The sequence below is a fragment of the Agelaius tricolor genome, unplaced genomic scaffold, assembly GCF_023055355.1.
Source record: "Agelaius tricolor isolate 1412-34295 unplaced genomic scaffold, bAgeTri1.0.p SCAF_28, whole genome shotgun sequence".
NCBI lineage: Eukaryota > Metazoa > Chordata > Aves > Passeriformes > Icteridae > Agelaius > Agelaius tricolor.
In genome coordinates this window covers 3,038,418-3,055,343 of record NW_027269288.1, presented here as the reverse complement: position 1 = coordinate 3,055,343, position 16,926 = coordinate 3,038,418, and the positions used below count along the sequence as shown (strand labels likewise).

Here is a 16,926-nt window from a genome sequence, read left to right as displayed (position 1 = left end):
GATGATCCCATAGATCCCAAATCCCACACCCAGCTGGCCGTACTCGGGACACCCGAAGGAATGCAGGTTCCCATGGGGTGATCCCATAGGGTGATCCCATTCCCATGGGATGATCTCAAATCCCATTCCCATGGGATGGTCCCAAATCCTGTTCCCATGGGGTGATCCCATTCCCATGGAGTGATCCCATGGATCCCAAATCCCATACCCAGCTGGCCATACTCTGGCCACCTGAAGGAATAGAGATTCCCATGGGATGATCCCAAATCCCATTCCCATGGGATGATCCCATAGGGTGATGCCATAGATCCCAAATCCCATACCCAGCTGGCCATACTTGGGACACCCGAAGGAATACAGGCTCCCATGGGGTGATCCCATGGGATGATCCCATGGATCCCAAATCCCGAACCCAGCTGGCCATACTCAGGGCACCCGAAGGAATACAGGCGCCCATGGGGTGATCCCATTCCCATGGGACGATCCCAAATCCCATTCCCACGGGGTGATCCCACAGGGTGATCCCATAGATCCCAAATCCTGTACCCAGCTGGCCATACTTGGGACACTTGAAAGAATACAGGCTCCCATGGGGTGATCCCATTCCCATGGGACGATCCCAAATCCCATTCCCACAGGGTGATCCCATTCCCATGGAATGATCCCAGATGCCGTACCCAGCTGGCCGTACTTGGGACACCTGAAGGAATACCGGCTCCCATGGGGTGATCCCATGGGGTGATCCCATTCCCACAGGATGATCCCAAATTCCATTACTATGGGGTGATCCCATTCCCACGGGGTGATCCCATGGAATGATCCCAAATCCCGTACCCAGCTGGCCGTACTCGGGTCACCCAAAGGAATACAGGTTCCCATGCGGTGATCCCATGGGATGATCCCATGGATCCCAAATCCCATACCCAGCTGGCCATACTTGGGACACCCGAAGGAATACAGGCTCCCATGGGGTGATCCCATTCCCATGGGACGATCCCAAATCCCATTCCCACGGGGTGATCCCATTCCCATGGGGTGATCCCAAATCCCATTCCCACGGGGTGATCCCATTCCCATGAAATGATCCCAAATGCCGTACCCAGCTGGCCGTACTCGGGGCACCCGAAGGAATACAGGTTCCCATGGGGTGATCCCAAATCCCATGGGGTGATCCCAAATCCCATTCCCATGGGATGATCCCAAATGCCGTACCCAGCTGGCCGTACTCGGGGCACCCGAAGGAATACAGGTTCCCCTTGCAGTCCATGACCATGCTGAACTCGGCCCCGCAGCCCAGCTTGGAGATTGGCTGCCCATTGTACAGGATCTGGGAAAAACCGGGAATGGGGTCAGGAAATCCGGGAAAACGGGATCAGAAAAACCGGGAAAATGGGAAAAGGGGATCAGAAAAACCAGGAAAATGGGATCAGAAACGCGGGAGAAGGGGAAAATGGGGATTAGAAACACAGGAGAAGCCAGAAAAATGGGATCAGGAAAAGCTGGAAAAAGGGGAAAAGGGGGATCAGAAACGTGGGAAAATCTGGGAAAATGGGATCAGAAACACAGGAAAGGCTGGCAAAATGGGATCAGAAAAACCTGGAAAAAGGGGAAAAGGGGGATCAGAAACATGGGAAAAGCTGGGAAAATGGGATCAGAACAGCCAGGAAAAATGGGGATCAGAGACACAGGAAAAGCTGGGAAAATGGGATCAGAAAAAAACTGGAAAATGAGGATCAAAAATGCGGGAAAAGCTGGAAAATGGGATCAGAAAGACCAGGAAAAAGGGGAAAAGGAGGATCAGAAACATGGGAAAAGCTGGGAAAATGGGATCAGAAAAGCCAGGAAAAATGGGGATCAGAGACACAGGAAAAGCCGGGAAAATGGGATCAGAAAAACCTGGAAAAAGGGGAAAAGGGGGATCAGAAACATGGGAAAAGGGGATCAGAAAAGCCAGGAAAAATGGGGATCAGAAACGCAGGAAAAGCCGGGAAAATGGGATCAGAAAAAGCTGGAAAATGGATGAGAAATGCCAGGAAAGGATCAGAAATGCAGGAAAAGCTGGAAAATGGGATCAGAAAGGCCAGGAAAAAGGGAAAAATGGGGAATTTCTATGGGAAATCCCTGATTGGCAGGAAAAATGGGATCAAGGACATGGGAAGAGCAGGTAAAAAGGGATCAGAAAAACATGGGAAAAGCAGGAAAAACAGGATCAGAGAAATGTGGGGAAAGGAGAATTTCCATGGGACATCCTTGATCTGCGGGAAAAGCAGGAAAAACTGGATGACAAAACGCAGGAAAAAGGAAAAAAGGGGAATTTTCCATTGGGAAATCCCTGACCTGCAGGAAAAGCTGGTAAAACAGGATCAAAAAATTTGGGAAACAGGAAAAAACAAAAGGAACTTCCATCAGAAAATCCCTAAAATCCTCAAAAATTCATTTCCAAATCCTGGTTTTTCCTCTCCCCACCGCACCTGGGAACAGCTCCTGGCTGGGAGGGAATTGTGCACCCTGAGGGGTTTTTTAGGGAATTTGTCACTAAAAGCCCCAAAATCCCCGGATTTGCCCCAAAATCCCCGGATTTGCCCCAAATCCCGGGTTTGGGGTCCGTACCTGGGTGGGGCTGGGCACGGCGTCCGTTTGGTTCCCCAGCCCCAGCTGGCCCAGCTTGTTCTCCCCAAAGGCGAACACGGAGCCGCTCTCTGTGGGGAAAACGGGAATTTTGGGGGGAAAACTGGGATTTTGGGACTGTTCTCCCAGAATTTGGGGGCAAAAGGAGCAGATTTGGGGGAAAAAGGGGCGGATTTTGAAGGAAAAGGGGTGGATTTGGGGGGAAAAAAGGGATGATTTTGGGGCAGTTATCCCAGAATTTGGAGCAAAATGGGCAGGTTTAGGGGCAGTTTTCCCAGATTTTTGGGGAAAAGGGGTGGATTTGAGACAAAAAGGGTGGATTTTGGGGGTGAAAGGGGTGGATTTGGGGCAGTTTTCCTGGGATTTGGGGGATGAAATGGGGTGGATTTGGGGCAGTATTCCCAGGAAAGGAGTGGATTTGGTGCAGCTTTCCCAGGATCAGAGGAGTTTCCTGGGATGGGGCAGGTTCCCAGGATTGGGTCATTTCCTGGGATTCAGTGCAGTTTCCTGGGATCTGCCCCAGTGTCCCAGGATCCAGCCCCATATCCTGGGATCCAGCCCCGTTTCCCCAGGATCCAGCCCCATATCCTGGGATCCAGCCCCGTTTCCCCAGGATCCAGCCCCATATCCTGGGATCCAGCCCCGTTTCCCCAGGATCCAGTCCCGTGTCCCAGGATCCAGGGCCATTTTCCAGGATCCAGCCCCATTTCCTAGGATCCAGTCCCGTTTCCCCAAGATCCAGCCCCATATCCTGGGATCCAGCCCCATTTCCCCAGGATCCAGGGCCATTTCCCAGGATCCAGCCCCGTTTCCCCAAGATCCAGCCCCATATCCTGGGATCCAGCCCCGTTTCCCCAGGATCCAGGGCCATTTCCCAGGATCCAGGGCTGTGTCCTGGGATCCAGCCCCATTTTCCAGGATCCAGCCCCATTTCCCCAGGATCCATGGCCGTGTCCCCAGGATCCAGGGCCATTTTCCAGGATCCAGCCCCGTTTCCTGGGATCCAGCCCTGTTTCCCTGGGGCCCATATCTCAGGATCCAGCCCCATGTCCCAGGATCCAGCCCCATGTCCCCAGGATCCAGCCCCGTTTCCCAGGATCCAGCCCCGTTCCCCAGGATCCAGGGCCCCGTTTCCCAGGATCCAGGGCCCCGTTTCCCAGGATCCAGTCCCGTGTCCCAGGATCCAGGGCTGTTTCCCAGGATCCAGCCCCATTTCCCAGGATCCAGCCCCATTTCCCAGGATCCACAGCCATGTCCCCAGGATCCAGCCCCGTTTCCCGGATCCAGGGCCCCATTTCCCAGATCCAGGGCCCCGTTTCCCAGGATCCAGGGCCGTTTCCCGGGATCCAGGGCCCCGTTTCCCAGTATCCAGCCCTGTTTCCCGGATCCAGGGCCCCGTTTCCCCAGGATCCAGGGCCCCGTGTCCCCAGTATCCAGCCCCGTGTCCCAGGATCCAGGGCCCCGTTTCCCAGGATCCAGCCCCATTTCCCGGATCCAGGCCCCATTTCCCGGATCCAGGGCCCCGTTTCCCAGGATCCAGCCCCATTTCCCAGGATCCAGGGCCCCGTTTCCCAGGATCCAGCCCCATTTCCCAGATCCAGCCCCATTTCCCAGGATCCAGCCCCATTTCCCAGATCCAGCCCCATTTCCCAGATCCAGCCCCATTTCCCGGATCCAGGCCCCGTGTCCTGGTCGGTACCGGTCAGTGCCAGGGTGTGGTTCCGCCCGCAGGCGGCCGCCACGATGGCCTCGCTGCCCAGGGCCTCGATCGGCCGCGGCGCCTCCACGCGCTTCGTGTCCCCGTGGCCCAGCTGCCCCTTCTCGTTCCGCCCTGCGGGGCCCCAAAAACCCCGGAGTCACAGGGGCTCCCTCTGATCCCGGAATCCCAACGGTTCCCTCGGATCCCGGAATCCCAGGGGGGTTCCCTCGGATCCCGGAATCCCAGGGGGGTTCCCTCGGATCCCAGAATCCCAGGGGAGTTTCCTCTGATCCCAGAATCCCAAGGGAGTTTCCTCTGATCCCGAAATCCCAGGGGAGTTCCCGCTGGTCCCGCTACCCCTGGGGTTCCCTCTGATCCCGTTATCCCAGGGGGGTTTCCTCTGATCCCGGAATCCCAACGGTTCCCTCTGATCCCGTTATCCCAGGGGTTCCCTCTGATCCCAGAATCCCAGGGGTTTCTGGCTGATCCTGTTATCCCAGGGGTTCCCAATGACCCCACTCTCCCAAGGGGGTTCCTGGTACAGATCCCATTATCCCAGCCCAGTTCCTGGGACGGATCCCGCTCTCCCAGCCTGCTTCCCAGTACAGATCCCATTATCCCAGCCCAGTTCCTGGGATGGATCCCATTATCCCAGCCCAGTTCCCAGGGGGGTTCCCGCTCTCCCAGCCTGGTTCCCCGGATGGATCCCATTATCCCAGCCTGGTTCCCAGGATGGATCCCATTATCCCAGCCTGGTTCCCAGGATGGATCCCATTATCCCAGCCCAGTTCCCAGGATGGATCCCATTATCCCAGCCTGGTTCCCAGTAGATCCCATTATCCCAGCCTGGTTCCCAGTACAGATCCCATTATCCCAGCCCAGTTCCCAGGATGGATCCCATTATCCCAGCCTGGTTCCCAGTAGATCCCATTATCCCAGCCTGGTTCCCAGTACAGATCCCATTATCCCAGCCCAGTTCCCAGGATGGATCCCATTATCCCAGCCTGGTTCCCAGTAGATCCCATTATCCCAGCCTGGTTCCCAGTACAGATCCCATTATCCCAGCCTGGTTCCCAAGATGGATCCCATTATCCCAGCTCAGTTCCTGGGATGGATCCTGCTCTCCCAGTTTGGTTCCCAGGCTGATCCCACTATCCCAGGGAGATTCCCCAGCTGACCCCATTATCCCAGGGGGGTTCCCGGGATGGATCCCGCTATGCCAGGGGGGTTCCCAGGATGGATCCCATTATCCCAGCCTGGTTCCTGGGATGGATCCCACTATGCCAGGGATGTTCCCAGGCTGATCCTGCTATCCCAAGGGGGTTCCCCAGCTGACCCCATTATCTTGGGAGGGTTCCTGGGATGGATCCCGCTCTCCCAGCCTGGTTCCCGGGATGGATCCCACTAAGCCAGGGGAGAATTCCCAGGCTGATCCTGCTCTCCCAGGGGATTTCCTGGGATGGATCCTGCTATTCCAGCCTGGTTTCCAGGATGGATCCTGCTCTCCTGGGGTGTTCCCTAGATGGATCCCATTATCCCAGCCTGGTTCCCAAGATGGATCCCGCTATCCCAAGGGGGTTCCCCGGCTGACCCCATCATCTTGGTAGGGTTTCTGGGATGGCTCCCGCTCTCCCAGCCAGGTTCCCTGGATGGATCCCACTCTCCCAGGGGGGTTCCCGGGATGGATCCCACTATGCCAGGGGGGTTCCCAGGATGGATCCCATTATCCCAGCCTGGTTTTGGGGATGGATCCCACCACCCCAAGGAGGTTCCCCAGCTGACCCCATTATCCTGGGAGGGTTCCCAGGATGGATCCCACTCTCCCAGGGGGGTTCCCCAGCTGACCCCATTATCCCAGGGGGGTTCCCTGGATGGATCCTGCTCTCCAGGGGGGTTCCCTAGATGGATCCCATTATCCCAGCCTGGTTCCCAAGATGGATCCCGCTATCCCAGGGAGGTTCCCCAGCTGACCCCATTATCCTGGGAGGGTTCCCAGGATGGATCCCACTCTCCCAGCCAGGTTCCTGGGATGGATCCCACTATGCCAGGGGGGTTCCCAGGATGGATCCCATTATCCCAGCCAGGTTCCCAGGATGGATCCCATTATCCCAGCCAGGTTCCCCGGATGGATCCCACTCTCCCAGGGGGGTTCCCGGGATGGATCCCGCTCTCCCAGCCAGGGGTGTTCCCCGGATGGATCCCACTGTGCCAGGGGGGTTCCCAGGCTGATCCTGCTATCCCAAGGGGGTTCCCTGGCTGACCCCATTATCTTGGGAGGGTTTCCGGGATGGCTCACGCTCTCCCAGGGGTGTTCCCGGGATGGATCCCATTATCCCAGCCAGGCTCCCCGGATGGATCCCACTCTCCCAGGGGGGTTCTCTGGATGGATCCCGCTCTCCCAGCCTGCTTCCCGGGATGGATCCCATTATCCCAGCCTGCTTCCCAGGATGGATCCCATTATCCCAGCCTGGTTCCCGGGATGGATCCCGCTATCCCAGGGAGGTTCCCCAGCTGACCCCATTATCCTGGGAGGGTTCCCGGGATGGATCCCGCTCTCCCAGCCAGGTTCCCCGGGTGGATCCCACTATCCCAGCCGGGTTCTCAGGATGGATCCCACTATCCCAGCCAGGTTTCCTGGATGGATCCCATTATCCCAGCCAGGCTCCCCGGATGGATCCCGCTCTCCCAGCCTGGTTCCCGGGATGGATCCCACTATCCCAGCCAGGCTCCCCGGATGGATCCCATTATCCCAGCCAGGCTCCCCGGATGGATCCCACTATCCCAGCCAGGCTCCCCGGATGGCTCCCACTATCCCAGCCGGGTTCCCAGGACAGATCCCATTATCCCAGCCGGGTTCCCGGGATGGATCCCGCTATTCCAGCCAGGTTCCCTGGATAGATCCCATTATCCCAGCCGTGTTCCCGGGCTGGCTCCCGCTCACCCCAGCTCCAGAGCTTGCCCTCGGCCGTGATCAGGAGGCTGTGGGCGGCGCAGGGCCCCGACACCACCGAGCGCACGCGCAGCCCCCCCAGGCTCCCGTAGCGGTGAGGCCCCCACAGGTTCTGGCCCAGGTTCCGGTACGCCGCTGGAAAACACCGGGAAGGAGCGCGGGATCAGCGCCCGGAAACGCGGCCGGGAAAAGAGAGAGATGGGAAAAGCAGCTGGGAAAAGAACAGTCTGGGAAAATAGTACGGGAAATAATCCAGAAAATAATCCAGGAAAATCATTCGAGAACATCCGGGGAAATCATCCAGAAAAATTATCTGGGAATACTGGGAAAATAATCTGGGAAAATCCAGGAAAATCATCTGGGAATATCCAGAAAAATCATCTGGGAATACTGGGAAAATAATCTGGGAAAATCCAGGAAAATAATCTGGAAAAATCTGGGAAAATCGGCCATAAAAATCATCTGGGAATACCGGGAAAATAATCCAGGAAAATCCAGGAAAATCATCTGGGAATACTAGGAAAATAATCCAGGAAAATCCAGAAAAATTCAGGAAAATCATCTGGGAAAATCCAGGAAAATAATAAATAATACAGAAACATCTGGGAAAATCAGCCAGGAAAATCATCTGGGAAAATATACAGAAAAATAATACAGGAAAATCTGGGAAAATTATACTGGAAAATCATCCAGGAAAACCTGGGAAAACCATCCTGGAAAACCTGGGAAAATTATCTGGGAAAATCCAGGACAATCATCCAGGAAAATAATCCAGGAAAATCCAGGAAATTCGGAGAAAATAATCCAGGAAAATCCAGGAAAATCAGCTAGGAAAATCATCTGGGAATACTGGGGAAATCCAGGAAAATCATTCAGGAATATCCAGGAAAATGATCAGGGAAAATCCAGGAAAATGATCCCAGAAAATCATCTGGAAAATCTGGGAAAATTCAGGAAAATCACCTGGGAAAATCATCCTGGAAAACCCAGGAAAATCTGGGAAAATCATCCAGGAAAATCTGGGAAAATCATCCTGGAAAATCCAGGACAATCATCTAGGAAAAGAATCCAGGAAACTCTGGGAAAATAACCAGGAAAATCATCTGGGAATACTGGGGAAATCTAGGAAAGTAATGCAGGAAAATCAACTAGGAAAATCATCTGGGAATACTGGGGAAATCCAGGAAAATCATTCAGGAATATCCAGGAAAATCTAGGAAAATGATCAGGGAAAATCCAGGAAAATCATTCAGGAATATCCAGGAAAATGATCAGGGAAAATCCAGGAAAATCATTCAGGAATATCCAGGGAAATCTAGGAAAATGATCAGGGAAAATCCAGGAAAATCATTCAGGAATATCCAGGAAAATGATCAGGGAAAATCCAGGAAAATCATCCCAGAAAATCATCTGGGAAATCTGGGAATACCGGGAAAATCATCCAGGAAAACCATCTGGGAAAATCATCCGAGAAAATCTGGGAAAATTCAGGAAAATCATCTGGGAAAATCATCCTGGAAAATCTGGGAAAACCATCCTGGAAAATCCAGGAAAATCATCCAGGAAATTCTGGGAAAATAACCCAAGAAAACCTGGGAAAACCAACCAGGAAAATCATCTGGGAATACTGGGAAAATCCAGGAAAATCGTTCAGGAATATCCAGGGAAATCTAGGAAAATGATCAGGGAAAATCCAGGAAAATCATCCCAGAAAATCATCTGGGAAATCTGGGAATACCGGGAAAATCATCCAGGAAAACAATCCAGGAAAATCATCCCAGAAAATCATCTGGGAAATCTGGGAATACCGGGAAAATCATCTGGGAAAATCATCCTGGAAAACCCAGGAAAATCTGGGAAAATCATCCTGGAAAATCCAGGACAATCATCCAGGAAAATAATCCAGGAAACTCTGGGAAAACCAACCAGGAAAATAATCTGGGAATACTGGGAAAATCTAGGAAAATCATTCAGGAAAATCCAGGAAAATCATCCCAGAAAATCATCTGGGAAATCTGGGAATACTGGGAAAATCACCTGGGAAAATCATCCTGGAAAACCCAGGAAAATCTGGGAAAATCATCCAGGAAAATAATCCAGGAAACTCTGGGAAAATAACCCAGGAAAATAATCTGGGAATACTGGGAAAATCTAGGAAAGTAATGCAGGAAAATCCAGGAAAATCAGCTAGGAAAATCATATGGGAATACCGGGAAAATCCAGGAAAATCATTCAGGAATATCCAGGGAAATCTAGGAAAATGATCAGGGAAAATCCAGGAAAATCATTCAGGAATATCCAGGAAAATGATCAGGGAAAATCCAGGAAAATCATCCCAGAAAATCATCTGGGAAATCTGGGAATACCTGGAAAATCCTCTGGGAAAATCGCTGGGACAATCTCCAGGATTCCCTCAGGAATTGAGGGTGGATTTGGGGACAGAGCCAGGAAATGGGGACAAACCCACAGGGGAGGGCACAGCAGGGCCGGGGCACCCAAACCTGCCCCAATTAACGAGTTCTTAATTAATGAACTTTCCAGGCACCCCTAACGAGCAGAGGCTCCACAGCAGCGCTGGTGCCTCCCAAATTCAGGCCCCAAATTAAAACCTGAAACTGTGACTCCGCCCCCAGCTCGTTCATTTTAAACATTAATTAATTTAAATGCTAATTTTTAATATTCATTAATTAGGTCCCCTGAAAAGAAGGATATAATTAGTGAGCTGAAAATGAAGCAGAGGTTTAATTTGGCAGAGCTGGCGCCCCTCAAACCTGCTCCAATTAAGGGGTGAAACTGAGGCTCCTCCCCGGTAATTAATGACAATAATTAATTAGAAATAGATAAAAATAATCAGGAAAATGAATGGAGTATTAAAGATTCCAACTAAACCGAGTTTTCATTTTTTTTTGCCACAGGTGTGGTGCACCCCGAATTACTGCATCAAACTGTGTCTCCTCCCTAATTAACCAGCTTAAAAATTAATTAGATATTAATAGCAATTAAATAAATACACATGAAAAGAAAGAGATCAATTGAGGAACTATAAATGCATCCAAAAGAAGCAAAATTTGGCTTTGCAGCAGAGCTGGTGCCCCCTCAAACCTGCCCCAATTAAGGGGTGAAACTGTGGCTCCTCCCCAGTAATTAATGAAAATAATTAATTAGAAATAGATAAAAATAATCAGGAAAATGAATGGAGTATTAAAGATTCCAACTAAACCAAGTTTTCATTTTTTTTTGCCACAGGTCTGATGCACCCCAAATTATTGCATCAAACTGTGTCTCCTCCCTAATTAACCAGCTTAAAAATTAATTAGATATTAATAGCAATTAAATAAATACACATGAAAAGAAAGAGATTAATTGATGAACTATAAATGCATCCAAAAGAAGCAAAATTTGGCTTTGCAGCAGAGCTGGTGCCCCCTCAAACCTGCTCCAATTAAGGGGTGAAACTGAGGCTCCTCCCCCAGTTAATTGATTGATTAATTAATTAGAACTACATAAAAACAATCATTAAAATTAATGAATTATAAATGCATCATAAATAAACAAAACCCGAATTTGGCTCTGCTGGACACCCAAATTCTGCCCCAAACTGCGAGATGCCACTCAAGGTCATTAATTACAAATTAACATTAATTAATCACACCGCCAAGAATGAGGGCCCTGCTCTGCCCCAATTCATAATTAATAGCAATAATCACCCCTTAATGAGGCCTTACCCTGCCCCGAAACATTCACTGATTGCTAATTAATACCAATTAATCACAGCCATTAGTGAGCCCCTATCCTGTCCCAAAATGTTCATTGATTACTAATTAATACCAATTAATCACAGCCATTAGTGAGCCCCTATCCTGTCCCAAAATGTTCATTGATTACTAATTAATACCAATTAATCACAGCCATTAGTGAGCCCCTATCCTGTCCCAAAATGTTCATTGATTACTAATTAATACCAATTAATCACAGCCATTAGTGAGCCCCTACCCTGTCCCAAAATGTTCACTGATTACTAATTAATACCAATTAATCACAGACATTAGTGAGCCCCTATCCTGTCCCAAAATGTTCATTGATTACTAATTAATACCAATTAATCACAGCCATTAGTGAGCCCCTATCCTGTCCCAAAATGTTCATTGATTACTAATTAATACCAATTAATCACAGCCATTAGTGAGCCCCTATCCTGTCCCAAAATGTTCATTGATTACTAATTAATACAAATTAATCACAGCCATTAGTGAGCCCCTGCCCTGCCCCAAACCCTTCATTGATTACTAATTGATACCAATTAATTAATCGTCTATTAAGGACCTCTACCCTGCCCCAAAACATTTCTTAATTACTAATTAACCTCAAATCAATACCAATTAATCCCAGCCATTAATATGGCCCTACCCTGCCCCAAATCCTTCATTGATTACTAATTAACCCAAAGTAATCAGCTATTAATGAGCCCCTGCCCTGCCCCAAACCATTAATTGATTACTAATTAATACCGATTAATCCCAGCCATTAATGAGCCCCTACCCTGCCCCAAACCACTCATTGATTACTAATTAACAGCCATTAATTAACCAGCCCTCCCCTGCCCCACACCACTCATTAATGACTAACTAACCAGTTAATTAGCCAGCCCTACCCTGCCCCTCATGGTTCATTAATGACTAATTAAGCAGTTCATTAGTTAATGAGCCAGCCCTACCCTGCCCCTCATGGTTCATTAATGACTAATTAAGCAGTTCATTAGTTAATGAGCCAGCCCTACCCTGCCCCTCATGGTTCATTAATGACTAATTAAGCAGTTCATTAGTTAATGAGCCAGCCCTACCCTGCCCCACATGGTTCATTAATGACTAATTAAGCAGTTCATTAGTTAATGAACCAGCCCTCCCCTGCCCCTCATGGTTCATTAATGACTAATTAACCAGTTCATTAGTTAATGAGCCAGCCCTCCCCTGCCCCTCATGGTTCATTAATGACTAATTAAGCAGTTCATTAGTTAATGAGCCAGCCCTACCCTGCCCCTCATGGTTCATTAATGACTAATTAAGCAGTTCATTAGTTAATGAGCCAGCCCTACCCTGCCCCTCATGGTTCATTAATGACTAATTAAGCAGTTCATTAGTTAATGAGCCAGCCCTCCCCTGCCCCTCATGGTTCATTAATGACTAATTAAGCAGTTCATTAGTTAATGAGCCAGCCCTACCCTGCCCCTCATGGTTCATTAATGACTAATTAAGCAGTTCATTAGTTAATGAGCCAGCCCTACCCTGCCCCTCATGGTTCATTAATGACTAATTAAGCAGTTCATTAGTTAATGAGCCAGCCCTCCCCTGCCCCTCATGGTTCATTAATGACTAATTAAGCAGTTCATTAGTTAATGAGCCAGCCCTACCCTGCCCCTCATGGTTCATTAATGACTAATTAAGCAGTTCATTAGTTAATGAGCCAGCCCTACCCTGCCCCTCATGGTTCATTAATGACTAATTAAGCAGTTCATTAGTTAATGAGCCAGCCCTACCCTGCCCCTCATGGTTCATTAATGACTAATTAAGCAGTTCATTAGTTAATGAGCCAGCCCTACCCTGCTGCTTGGGCACCTCCTTGCGGCCAATCAGGTCCCAGTTGGTGGCACCGAAGATCAGGAGCTGCCCCCGGCTCTTGGAGCCCTCGAGCTTCTGTGGGGACATGGGGACATCAGGGACATGGGGACACTGGGGACATCAGGGACATGGGGACATCAGGGGACATCAGGGGACATCAGGGACATGGGGACATCAGGGGACATCAGGGGACATCAGGGACATGGGGACATCAGGGGACATCAGGGACATGGGGACATGGGGACATCAGGGGATGTCAGGGGACATCAGGGACATGGGGACATCAGGGGACATCAGGGGACATCAGGGGATGTCAGGGGACATGGGGGACATCAGGGACATGGGGACATCAGGGGATGTCAGGGGACATCAGGGGACATCAGGGACATGGGGACATGGGGGACATGGGGACATCAGGGACATGGGGACATCAGGGACATCAGGGGATATCAGGGACATGGGGGACATCAGGAGACATGGGGACATCAAGGGACATCAGGAGACATAGGGACATCAGGGGCATCAGGGGACATGGGGGATGTCAGGGACATCAGGGGATGTCAGGGGACATCAGGGACATGGGGACATCAGGGACAGAGGGACACAGGGACATGGGGGACATCAGGGACGTTGGGGACATCAGGGGACATCAGGGACATGTGCCCAGGGTCAGGGGCTGCAGTGGGGGACATCAGGGGACATCAGGGACATGGGGACATCAGGGACATCAGGGGACATCAGGGACATGGGGGATATCAGGGGACATCAGGGACATGGGGACATCAGGGGACATCAGGGACATGGGGGACATCAGGGACATCAGGGACACTGGGGACATCAGGGACATGGGGGACATCAGGGACACTGGGGACATCAGGGACAGAGGGACACAGGGGACATGGGGGACATCAGGGGACATCAGGGACATGGGGACATCAGGGACACAGGGACATCGGGACCTGCGGACACAGGGACATCAGGGATATGGGGACATCAGGGACAGGGGGACATCAGGGACATCAGGGGACCTGGGGGATACGGGGACATCAGGGACATTGGGACAGGGGGACACAGGGACATCAGGGATATGGGGGACAGGGGGACATCAGGGACAGGGGGACATGGGGACATCAGGAATGGGAGGACATGGAAGACTTTGGGGGTGAGTGGGATGCTGGGGACACAGGGGACATTGTGGGACATCAGGGATGTGGGGGACATGGGGGATACTGGGGACATTGTGGGAGACAGGGGGGACATGGAGACATCAGGGATGTGGGGGCCTGGGGACACTGGGGACATTGGGGGTGGGACACAGGACATTGGGGACATCGGGGATGGGAGGGACACGGGACATCGGGGACATCAGCAAGGGGGGAAGATGTGGGGAATGTGAGGGACCTTGGGGTCATCTGGGACAGGGACACGGGGACAGAAGGAGCAGCAGGGCTGGGGAGGACGTGGGGGACATTGGGGATGTAGAGGACACAGGGGATGTGGGGGACATTGGGGGTGTGGGGGACACAGGGGACATTGGGGGTGCAGAGGGGATGTGGGGGACACTGGGGACAGAGCCAGCAGGGACATGGGGACAGCAGGGACATGGGGGCAATAATGGGGTGCTGAAAGGGCTGCAGTGGGGCAGGATGGGGTCAGGGGGTGAAGTGGGGTTTGGGGTGCAATGGGATGGAATTTGGGGTGAAGTGGGGTTTGGGGTGCAATGGGATGGAATTTGGGGTGCAGTGGGGTTTGGGGTGCAATGGGATGGAATTTGGGGTGCAGTGGGGCGGGATGGGGGTCAGGGGCTGCAGTGGGGTTTGGGGTGCAATGGGATGGAATTTGGGGTGCAGTGGGGCGGGATGGGGGTCAGGGGCTGCAGTGGGGTTTGGGGTGTATTGGGGGTGGAACATTAGGTACAATGGGGCACAGTGGGGGTGTATAAAGGGCACAATAGGGGCACAGTAGGTCCAAGGGGTGCAGTGAGGGTGTGCAATGGGGCACAGTGGGGGCACTGGGGGTGTATAAAGGGGCACAATGGGGGCACAATGGGGACACTGGGGGTGTATAAAGGGGCACAATAGGGGCACAGTAGGTCCAAGGGGTGCAGTGGGGGTGTGCAATGGGGCACAATGGGGACACTGGGGGTGTATAAAGGGGCACAACAGGAACACAGTGAGGGTGTATAAAGGGGCACAATGGCAGCACAGTGGGGGTGTGTAATGGGGCACAGTAGGAGCATGTATGGGGCACAATAGGGACACAATGGGGGTGTCTCGGGGCACAATGGGGGCACAGCGGGGATGTGTAATGGAGCACAATAGGGACACAGCGGGGGGGGGTGTCTCATGGGGCACAATAGGGGCACAGCGGGGGTGTCTCATGGGGCATGATGGGGGGCACAGCAGGGGTGTGTAATGGAGAACAGGGACACAGTGGGGATGTCTCATGGGGCACAATGGGGGCACAGCGGGGATGTGTAATGGAGCACAATAGGGACACAGCAGGGGTGTCTCATGGGGCACTATAGGGACACAGCGGGGGGTGTCTCAGGGGGCACAATGGGGGCACAGCGGGGGGTGTCTCATGGGGCATGATGGGGGGCACAGCAGGGGTGTGTAATGGAGAACAGGGACACAGTGGGGATGTCTCATGGGGCCCAATGGGGGCACAGCGGGGATGTGTAATGGAGCACAATAGGGACACACTGGGGGTGTCTCATGGGGCACAACAGGGCACGGGGGGTACACCAGGGTCCCGGGGGTGCTGCCGCCCTCCCCCCCGAGCTCACGATGCGCTCCTTGCTGTGCTCGGGCTCGCAGATCACCACGCTCTGCCCGCGGGCCCCGGGGCCTCCGGGCCCCGCCGCCGCCGCTGCCGCCGCCGCCCCGCCGGGCCTGCCGGGCCTGCGGGCCCCGGGGCTGCCGTCCCGCGGCCGCCGCTCCCGGGGCGCCTCCTCCTCGCTGCTGCCGCCGCTGCTGCCGCCGCTGGGCCGGGGCCGCCGCCGCCCGCCGCCCTGAGGGCCCGGCCGCCGCCGCCCGCCGCCCTGAGGGCCCGGGCCCGCAGCGTCCCAGGGCGGCCCCGCCGCCTTCCTGCGGGGCATGGCTGCGGGACCGCGTCAGCCGCCGCACCGACAGCGACACACGGACACACAGACAGCGACACACGGACAGGACTGACAGTCACACACAGACAGACACCGACACACACACAGACAGACACCCACAGACACCGGGGCACGCGGTGAGGGGAGATGGGGACACGACGTGAGGGGAGACAGTGAGGGGAAACGGGGACAGAGGGGGAAATGGGGGAAGTGGGGCGAGGGGACACAGTGAGGGGAGATGGGGGATGTGGGGTGAGGGGACACAGTGAGGGGGAAATGGGGTGAGGGGGGACAGTGAGGGGAGATGGGGACAGAGTGGGAGCCGCTGTGGGGGGAGCGCGGAGGGGATGAGAGGGGACACAGGGTGAGGGGACATGGGGGGACAAGGAGTGAGGGGAGATGAGGGATCTGGTGGACTTGGGGTGAGGGGAGATGGGGACACAGGGGGACATGGGGTGAGGGGAGATGGGGACACAGGGGGACAGGGGGTGAGGGAAGATGGGAGATTTGGGGACAGGGGGTGAGGGAAGATGGGAGATTTGGGGGACATGGGATGAGGGGAGATGGGCGGGATATGAGGAGAGACGGGATGGGGGCAGAAAGGGGAGACCCCCGTGAGGGGATGCAGGGGGACAAGGGGTGAGGGGAGATGGGGGACAAGGGGACACGGTGTGGGGACAGAAGGGACCCCAGCTGGAGGGGAAAAGGGGGATACGGGGTGAGGGGAAAAGGGGGACCCACCATGGTGGCTATGGGGGGATAAGAGGTAGGACCCCCGGTGACAGGGACACACGGGAGAGAAATGGGGGACCCCTGTAGGGGTGATATGGGGGGACCTGGGATGGGGACAGAGAGGGGCACATGGGGGGACCCCCAGTGTGGGGAGACTGGGGGGATGTGGGGGACAATGGTGACCCCCAGCCAGGGGACA

The 16,926-nt window shown here is 53.4% G+C and overlaps 1 protein-coding gene across 5 annotated transcripts in view; it reads right to left on the bottom strand.

Moving 5' to 3' along the window:
• Positions 1-16,926, bottom strand: part of RCC2 (regulator of chromosome condensation 2) — a 28,376-nt gene that overhangs the window by 10,274 nt on the left and 1,176 nt on the right. For 4 of the 5 annotated variants that reach the window (XM_071449179.1, XM_071449182.1, XM_071449183.1 and 1 more), the window contains 6 exons: positions 15,681-15,994; positions 12,874-12,967; positions 7,269-7,412; positions 4,328-4,459; positions 2,611-2,699; positions 1,213-1,327 (listed from right to left, as the gene is read on the bottom strand). In XM_071449179.1, the coding sequence (XP_071305280.1) occupies positions 1,213-1,327; positions 2,611-2,699; positions 4,328-4,459; positions 7,269-7,412; positions 12,874-12,967; positions 15,681-15,992 (886 nt within the window). In that variant the 5' untranslated portion in view covers positions 15,993-15,994. Of the gene's footprint in view, positions 1-1,212; positions 1,328-2,610; positions 2,700-4,327; positions 4,460-7,268; positions 7,413-12,873; positions 12,968-15,680; positions 15,995-16,926 lie in introns of those variants that run through there. The other variant, XM_071449181.1, reaches the window with a different exon arrangement.